Below are 9,920 nucleotides of genomic sequence, written 5' to 3' on the forward strand. Positions count from 1 at the left end.
AATTCTGTATGTGAAATTGAGGTTTTAATCTGACTTAATTTGGTTTGATCAAACTCGGAAGATTAAAACTTCCAACGAGTCTAGAAAAGTTACTGAAAATAGCCCTCAGAGGTGAGGCAGGCACATCACCTGATGTCAGGAGTTCAAGATCAGCCTTGCCAACATGGCAAAACCCCATCTCTACTAAAAATCCAAAAATTAGCTGGGCATGGTGGCAGGCACCTGTAATCCCAGCTACTCCAGAGGCTGAGGCAGGAGAATCGCTTGAACTTGGGAGGTAGAGGTTGCAGTGAGCCGAGATTATACCACTGCACTCCAGCCTGGGCAACAGAGTAAGATAGTCTCAAAAAAAAAAAAAAAAAAAAAAAAAAAGTAGTGTCCTATTAGATCAGCTCCTCCAGCACCCCCTCTGACACCCTGTACATGGCTCCATTAGCTAATTGCGGATGAGCCCCAGGTACACACACTGTAGGGACCACTACCTCCAGTTATTTCCTATGAAAGAATATGAGCAGACCCCATCTGAATTTAGAAACAGAATATGAGTGGTCATTTGTAATTCCTGTCTGTGATACAATGGAAACTGGTGATACACCTGGCAGCTGGTGTTTTCCCTCCCTGAATCTGGGGCATTTTTTGGTCATCGAGCTCACGATGACTTCTGGTTTAGAGGAGAACCTTTTGGAGGGGAATATATAAGGACCTCCCAGTGATTTCCAGTGGTCTCTCCTTGACCCACAGAATGGCTAGTCGTCTTGTCCAGCTGGGAGGCTGGGCTAATCTTGCTGGAAGGCAGAGAGGGGTTATTAAAAGTCAGAAAGTGGCCGGGCATAGTGGCTCGTGCCTGTAATCCCAGCACTTTGGGAGACTGAGGCAGGTGAATTGCTTGACGTTTAGAATTCTAGGCCAGCCTGGCCAACATGGTGAAACCCCAGCTAACTTCTCTACTAAAAATACAAAAATTAGCTGGGCATGGTGGCAGGCACCTGTAATCCCAGCTACTCAGGAAGCTGGGGCAGAAGCATCGCTTGAACCCTGGAGGCAGAGGTTGCAGTGAGCCGAGGTGGTGACACTGCACTCCAGCCTGGGTGACAGAGCAACACTCTGCCTCAAAAAAAAAAGTCAGAAAAGGTGTACAATTCACTCTTTTCTCCCAAAGCAAGAGGAGGGTAGGGATGGAAAAAAATAGGCCTGGCCTATGGACACAGTGAAGCCCGTACGACTGGGAAAGGATTTCCTCATCATGGTTTTGGCAGATGCTGCTATGATATCTCAACCTTGCCTGCCCATTGGAATTGCCTGGGGAGCCCAGGTCCCACCCCCAGGGACTCTTATGTAATTGGATTGGAGGGGACCCTGGGTATTGGGACTTTTTTAAGTTCCCAGGTGATTCCAGTGTGCAGATAATGGGTAGCTCTATTTGCCAAGAGGACTGGTGATGAAATCCTATGGCTGAACAGAGGTTTGCCTGTCCTCTGACTGACAGAATTGCCTGCTAGTTTCTCTGGAGTCAGGCTAATTCCTTTCCCTTCCCCAACTTGAACTCTAATTTTCATAAACACACCCATGTACAGCCTGAGAGCTCCTGATAAGGAAGAGGCTCCCACAGAAGCTGGGAAAAGGTCAGATGTGCCTTCCTGGTTTGTTGAGACCCTGATCCTTCAGCACTCCCGCTGTGCCTCAGCAGTGAGCTGGGTGTAAAGGCAGGAGGCTTGCTGGGGTTTGACATTTCCTTGCCCTCCTCCAGGAGGGACACATCTGGGGCTCTATGAGGAGGACAGCTTTCATCCTGGGCTCTGGACTTCTCTCATTTGTGGCCTTCTGGAACTCAGTGACATGGTAAGTCCACTCCACCCAGCTAGGGTGCAGTGTGGTGGTGGTCGGGGGTAGATCATAGGGGAAGGAGCTGTCCACCCACTAGTCTTCACCCAGAAACCTGAATGGTTTTTCTTCCAAGGCATCTTCAGAGATTTTGGGGTGCTTCTGGCTACTTTTGGCAAGCCCAGTGGGAGAGGCTGCTGACTACATTTGAAGGGAAGGAGTGGATCCTCTTCTTTATAGGTGAGGTTCCCAGACCACCAGCACCTAGCGTGTGGGTGCATGATTATAACTTAATTCTTTTTCTATTGTTTTGTTCTCTACTTTGGGAATTTTCAGTTTATTATTCCAAGGGATGAGGATTTGCAGTTCAAAAAAGTGGTAGTCCCAAAGAATACTAAACTTGTGGGCAGTCTGGAAACAGGATGTCTAAAAAAAGAAGCTGAGAAGTTGAGACTCCTCCCAAAATACAGAAAAATAAGAAATATTTTATGTAAAAATGAATGCACACTTAGAGCAATAATCCTGTTTCTACATGTAATTCCACAAGCACAGAGGGCTGCCCTGTCTTGTCTGAGACTATATACCCTGTACCTGGTACAGTCAGTGCTTGACAGCACGTGGCCAGTCAATAAATATTTACTGACAGCTTAAATGGCTCCAAACAAGCCTAAGTAAATAAATGGAAGGAAAAGCCATGTAAACATAGATATTTATAAAAGCATTATCTATAATAGTGATTGTCCTCAATCATACATTCACTCAAATCATAATTATACACAATTTAATATAAATTATATGTAATATACATTTATTTATATTAATATGATATATAATGTTACTATGTGCTAAACTTGTTTGGAAGATATAGAAATATTTAAGATGGGAGACCAGGCACAGTGGCTGACACCTGTAATCCTAGCACTTTGGGAGGCTGAGGCAGGTGGATCACTAGGTTAGGAGTTCGAGACCAGCCTGGCCAACATAGTGAAAGCCCGTTTCTACTAAAAATACAAAAAAATTAGCTGGGCATGGTGGCAGGCTCCTGTAATCCCAGCTATTTGGGAGGCTAAGGCAGGGATAATCGCTTGAACTTGGGAGGGGGGTTGGAGTAAGCCAAGATTGCACCACTGCACTCTAGCCGGGCGACAGTGTGAGGCTTCATCTCAAAAAACAAAAACAAAAAAGAAAGAAGTATTTAAGATGGGGCTTGGCACAGTGGCTCACGCCTGTAATCCCAACACTTTGGGAGGCCAAGGCAGGCAGATCACTTGAAGTCGGGGGTTCAAGACCAGCCTGGCCAATATGGCAAAACCCCTTTTTCACTAAAAACATACACACAAATTAGCTGGGTGTGGTGGTACATGCCTATAATGTCAGCTACTCGGGAGGCTGAGGCATGAGAATTGCTGTTGAACCTGGGAGGCAGAGGTTGCAGTCAGCCTAGATGGTGCCACTACACTCCAGCCTGTGCAATAGAGCAAGACTCTGTCTCAAAAAAAAAAAAAAAAAAAAAAAAAAAATTAAGATGGGCCAAGATTGGTGGCTCACACCTGTAATCCCAGCACTCTGGGAGGCCAAAGCAGGCAGATCACTTGAGGCCAGAAGTTCAAGACCAGCCTGGCCAACATGGTGAAACTTGTCTTTACTAAAAATACAAAAAATGTGCCAGGCATGGTGGCGCATGCCTGTAATCCCAGCTACTCGGGAGGCTGACGCACAAGAATCGCTTGAACTCAGGAGGCAGAGGTTGCAGATAGCTGAGACAGCGCCACTGCACTCCAGCCTGGGTGACAGAGCAAGACTCTGTCTCAAAAAACAACACAAAAAGAAATATTTAAATGAAATGTTTCCCTCCCCCATTAAAAAATGATGTCACAGTCTAGAAGGGAAGATAAAAAGTGTCCGTTGCCACAAAGCAAAATGCCCCTGAAGATTGTTTTCAACTAGAAGGATAACTCTGACAATGGGTTGAACATTAAATATGACAGATTTAATGGGATCTTAAGCAGTCATTGAACAATGCAGATTACCTATGTATATGGAGAAAGTGGTAGAAAAACTTTATTAGCTTGAAGCTGCAATCTAAAAAAACCCCAAATATTGTATATATTTTAGGTACAATCCTGTGAAAATCACCTATTACCTAGGTGATAAGCCAATATGAGAGGGAGAAAATGTTTCCAATTTTAAGTGTTAGAGCTAGAAGCTCAAGATCATCTTATGGTGTGCTTTTCATCTGTATTCCTCAGGCAGCCTTTGGAGTTCCAAGTAGGTAGACACCTTGGCTGGCCCACTGGGTAACCACCAACCTTTTTTTTCCAAAGTAAAAAATAGTTTATTTTTTGTGGGTATAAAATATGTGCTCATTGTTAAAAAGAAAAATCAGGCAATTCAAATAAGCATAGAAAGTGTGAAAATCACCCTCTCTCTTCCCTTCAAGAAATACCCACTGTTTATATATTAGCGTACATCTTTTATATATTGGGTATATAGTTGTACTTATGAGATATCAACTATTTTAAAATCTTTTTTTCATTGAATAGATTGTAGGTATCTTTCCATGCCTATTAATGTAGCCTTACTTAATACTCTAGCCTTCCCATTCTATTCCATTATATGGAAATACTCTAATCTATCTAGTCCATGCCCTACTAATAGGTATTTAGGCTGCTTTAAATTTTTTTTTTTTTTTTAATGCTGTGACGGACATTTATGCATACGAATAGATGTGTCTCCTTTTCTTCTTTCTCCCTTTCTGTCTTGGCTTTCTGACTCTCTCACTGTATTACTTCAGATACTGCCAAATTGCCCTCTAGAAAGTTTGTACCAATCCTACTCCCCTACAGTGCTGGCAAGTATTTTCCAAGTCCCAGCTGCCACAGATACTTTGGTTAATGGAGCATGAAGGGTGCTGGCGGAGGGGCACAGACATGAAATTAAGCAAAGCCTAGTCCTAGCTGGGCATGGTGGCAGGTGCTGATAGTCCCAGCTATTCAGGAGGCTGAAGCAAGAGGATCACTTGAGCTTGGCAGGTCGAGGCTACAGTGAGCCATGATCACACAACTGCACTTCCAGCTTGGGTGACAGAGCAAGGCTTTGTCTTAAAAAAAAAAAAAAGAAAGAAAGAAAGATGAGTTTTCCATTTGGGGAGATACTGACTAGATGACACCCGAGGTTCTGCTGGTCAGTTAGTAGGATGACAGGGATTACATTTCCTGACTGACTCCTAGCCCAGGGCTCACTGTGACCCATACCATACAGAGTACTTCCTTTGCTTCTCCTTCCTTGGTAATTCATAAAGGGTTCAGTGGGCGCAGACTCCCAAATGTCAACCTGAATTAATTTCTATTTTAGAGTGTATTATATATCTTAACATACTTTCATATGTATTTACATGAAAACCACCAACCATCTTGAAGGTTGCTGTCCTCATTTTACGGCTAAGAAAATGAATGGAGACACTCCTTAATGGACTGTCCCAGTTCCTACCCAAGACTACAGGTAACCCCTTGGTCCTAAGCCCTAAGACCTCCCTGGCAAAGAAATGTCTAGGATGAAGCCTCAGTCACCATAAAAAAGTGTGTTCCTTTAGTCTATGTGCTGCGAGAACCCAAAGTCGCCCTGACTGTTTCTGTTTCCCAATCTCAGGTGCCATCCAAGTGCCTTGTCTGTTCTTCTGGAGCTTCAATGGGCTTCTACTGGTGGTTGACACAACAGGAAAACCTAACTTCATCTCTCGCTACCGAATTCAGGTCGGCAAGAATGAACCTGTAAGTATTATTGCAACTTCTCCTGGTCAAAGCACAGAAAGCAAGAGCTGGCCGGGCGCGGTGGCTCAAGCCTGTAATCCCAGCACTTTGGGAGGCCGAGACGGGCGGATCACGAGGTCAGGAGATCAAGACCATCCTGGCTAACACGGTGAAACCCCGTCTCTACTAAAAAATACAAAAAACTAGCCGGGCGATTTGGCGGGCGCCTGTAGTCCCAGCTACTCGGGAGGCTGAGGCAGGAGAATGGCATAAACCCGGGAGGCAGAGCTTGCAGTGAGCTGAGATCCGGCCACTGCACTCCAGCCTGGGCAGCAGAGCGAGACTCCGTCTCAAACAAACAAAAAAAAAAAAAAAAAAAAAAAAAAGAAAGCAAGAGCTAAAGCCACACTCAGAATTTTCACCACTGGCCTAGGAGAGACCTGGCCAGTGTGAGCCAAGTTATTAGCAACAAGGCTCCCCCAGGTTAGAAGGTTAAAGAGAGGAAATAATTTGCCCACAATCTCAGAGTCACTCAGCTAGTAGCCAGTCAAGACCAATGTTCTGGTCTCCTGATTCCTGGCCCAGGATCTGGACCTGCCTGTGGTGCCCCATGGGACTGTAGTCAGCCTGGCACTGAGAAGGCAGGCAACTCCACTTTACCCATAGGAATGGAGACAGCAATGCTGGATGCTAGAATATGGGTAACAGCTGTTGCTGTGAGAGAGGGAGACAGCTGCAAAAACAATGGATAACCCCACTATAATAGGTGGATAGTATGGATTCTGAATGTGTGGGCGGTGGCTGTCTTTTAAACAAGTCCTCCTTCCTAAATACTCAATTCGACCAATAGTGCAAGGCACCAGGGCAAATCCATAAGTGAGGCCCAGACCCTGCTTACAAGGCACTCCGACTTGCACAGTGCTAGGAAGTGGGTCCCACTGTTCCCTGAGTCTGGCTCGCCTTTTCTTACACTATAAGGAAGAAGTTGATTCTGAAACTCAGGTTCTTTCCCCAACTCCACCCAAACCACATCCTGGCTTCTTTCCCAGACAAGACAATCATCTTTTAGTAATCTGCCCAGGTGTCTGGGTGAACCACCTCAGCTCTCAGGTCCTTCTGTCCCAGCCCAGCACTCCAGAAAGGCAAACAGTGCTCTTGACCCACTCCTTTGAAATGGGCCCCTTCCTGAACTGGAGCTGTTGGCCTGGCTTACCATCCCCCTTGCTTGGGACAACAGCTGCCAGCCAGGCTCGGGGGCTTCCTCCAGGCCCAGCTTGGCAGGACATGAATCAGAGCCTAAAGTGTCAAACCCTATGCTTGGTCCTCAAGAACCCTTCATCTGTCAACCATGGCTGTTGTAGCACCATTGACTAATGCTCACATCTTCAACTGAGGCCAAGAACCTTCACTATTCAGATGAGGAAAGAGGTGTTACATGGGTAAACTATGATTCAAACTCAGGCTTTTTGACTTCAGGGCTCACATTCTTTTTTTTTTTTTTTTTTTGAGACAGAGTCTGGCTCTGTCGCCCAGGCTGGAGTGCGGTGGCCGGATCTCAGCTCACTGCAAGCTCCGCCTCCCGGGTTCACGCCATTCTCCTGCCTCCACCTCCCAAGTAGCTGGGACTACAGGCGCCCGCCTCGTCGCCCGGCTAGTTTTTCGTATTCTTTAGTAGAGACGGGGTTTCACCGTATTAGCCAGGGTGGTCTCGATCTCCTGACCTTGTGATCCGCCCGTCTCGGCCTCCCAAAGTGCTGGGATTACAGGCTTGAGCCACCGCGCCCGGCCTGGGGGGCTCACATTCTTAATCAGCTCTCCAGAATATTACCTGCCGCCTGTACGACCTTATAGTCTACACAATGACTACAGAGCTACATTGGAAGATCTCATTGCATTCTGCAGAAGCTGAGGTTCAGAAATGTCCAGTGACTAGTTCAAGATCAGATTGCTACTAGGAAACAGAGCCAGGGCTCATCCCATCTGACACCAAGTCCAGTGCTCCTGTACCACGTGCACCCTCAGGTGGGCACAGAAGTAGGAAAGAACCTCACGAGGCCATTTAATCTTTGGCTGTTTCCAGGAAGGACTGGCCCCTGAACTAAGACATCAGAAATAGATCCTCAAGCGGGAGCTGAATGCTACCTCGTGTTCCTATGATCCATCCCTGCTCTGTTTAGTCTCCCACTGCCTGAATGGCTACTTCACACCTCTGTAACACCTCCTCCCCTAACTGCTGGCAGAGGGAAGGCCTTGCTTCCCATTTCACTAAGAAAATTTAAGGCTGGGCGTGGTGGTTCATGCCTGTAATCCCAGCGCTTTGGGAGACTGAGGTGGGCAAATCACTTGAGCTCCGGAGTTCAAGACTAGCCTGGGCAACATGGCAAAATCCTGCCTCTGCTAAAAATACAAAAATTAGCTGGGCGTGGTGGCACATGCCTGGAGAAGAATCGCTTGAACCTGGGAGGCACAGGTTGCAGTGAGCCGAGATTGCACCACTGCACTCCAGCCTGAGTGACACAGCAAGACTCTGTCTCAAAAAAAAAGAAAAAGAAAATTTAAGCAGGCTGGGGCACGGTGACTCAGGCTTGTGATCTCAGCACTTTGGGAGGCTGAGACAGGAGGATTGCTTGATGCCAGGAGTTCAAGACCAGCCTGGGCAACATAGTGAGATGCCTGTCTCTACAAAGAAAATTTTATTTTAATTAGCCGGACACAGTGGTGTGTGTCTGTAGTCTCGGCTAGTCAGGAGGCCGAGGCAGGAGGATCACTTGAACCCAGGAGTTCAAGGCTGAAGTGAGCCATGATTGTGCCACTGCACTCCAAGCCTTGGAGACAGAGGGAGACACTGTCTCTAGGAAAAAAAAAAAAAAAAAACCAAAGCAAGTAGAAGAGTTTTATAGATGCACCACATTGGCCAGCGATCAGCACCTGCACCCACGTGCTCTGCCTGCCCACCTCACACCACAGGTGAACTCTCCTTGCTCCTGTCTGTGCGTGATTCCTCCCCTATCCGTGTACTACATCCAGGAAATGGCTGCAGTAATTCTCTCTTTGCTTTCTTGTATCTTCTTTTCCTTCTCTTTCTCTCATTATTCCTCTCTAGATTATTACAAACATGCAGTAATTGTTTTCCATCTAAAAAAAAAAAAAAAACCCCACCAAGTGTGTGCTCACTACTGTAATTCCAGACTTTGGGAGGCTGAGCCAGAAGAATTGCTTGAGCCCAGGAGTTTGAGATCAGCCTAGGTGACAGAGTGAGAGCCTGACGCAAAAAGAAAAACAAATAATAAAACAGGCCAGGTGTGGTGGCTCACACCTGTAATCCCAGACTTTGGGAGTCTGAGGCAGGAGAATCACTTGTGCCTAGGAGTTCGAGACCAGCCCAAGTGACAGAACAAGATCCCATCTCCACAAAAAAAATTTTAACTAGGTAAGCGAGGTGGAATGTGCCTGTAGTCCCAGCTACTTGGGAAGCTGAGGCGAGAGGACTGCTTGAGCCCAGGAGGTTGAGGTTACAGTGAGCTATGATCATACCACTACACTCTAACCTGGGTGACAGAGCAAGACACTGACTCGAAAAGAAGGAAAAAAACAGGCCAAGTGGAGTGGTTCACACCTGTAATCCTACCACTTTGTAAGGCCGAGGCAGGAGGAATGCCTAAGCTCAGGTGTTTGAGACCAGTCTGGGCAACATGACGAAACACCCCACCCAACAATGTCTCTACAAAAAAATACAAAAATTAGCTGGGTGTGACAGTGCACGCCTGTAGTCCTAGCTACTTGGGAGGCTGAGGTGGGAGGACTGCTTGAGCGTAGGAGGCTGAGGCTGCAGTGAGCTGTAGTTAGGTGTAATGGCCTCACCTAATATGTCCTCTCACAACAGGCTGGTGAGACCTGGCCTCATGATGGGATGGAAGTAAACAAAGAATGCACTCCAGCCTGGGTGACAGAGTGAGACCCTGTCTCACAAAAAACAGACACACACACACACACGCACACACAAACCAGAGTAACAGAAAAAACAACCCTTAACTAGCAAAGTTCTTTGAAAGAGTTATCTATATAGTTTCCAATTCCTCTCTGTCCACTCTTACTTGGGTTTTGTTGTTTGTTTTTTTTGAGACAGTCTCCCTCTGTCACCCAGGCTGGAATGCAGTGGCACCGCAGTCTTGGCTCACTGTAAACTCTACTTCCTGGGTTCAAGCAATTCTTCTGCCTCAGCCTTCCAAGTAGCTGGGATTACAGGCATGAACCACCACGCCTGGGTAATTTTTGTATTTTCAGTAGAGATGGGGTTTCACCATGTTCGCCAGGCTGGTCTCGAACTCCTGACCTTAGGTGATCCACTAG

General features: G+C 46.5%; 1 protein-coding gene across 1 annotated transcript; it reads left to right on the forward strand.

Moving 5' to 3' along the window:
- Window positions 1–1,605: 1,605 nt before the first annotated feature.
- FAXDC2 (fatty acid hydroxylase domain containing 2) lies at window positions 1,606–5,690 on the forward strand (the record flags this gene model as incomplete). Its single annotated transcript, XM_026454431.2, has 3 exons — window positions 1,606–1,839; window positions 1,958–2,061; window positions 5,470–5,690. Coding segments are annotated over exons 1-3 (396 nt in total), but the record flags the coding sequence as incomplete, so codon positions are not given.
- Between the last annotated feature and the right edge of the window lie 4,230 nt (window positions 5,691–9,920).

The sequence above is a fragment of the Piliocolobus tephrosceles genome, chromosome 4 (assembly GCF_002776525.5).
Source record: "Piliocolobus tephrosceles isolate RC106 chromosome 4, ASM277652v3, whole genome shotgun sequence".
Taxonomy (NCBI): Eukaryota; Metazoa; Chordata; class Mammalia; order Primates; family Cercopithecidae; genus Piliocolobus; species Piliocolobus tephrosceles.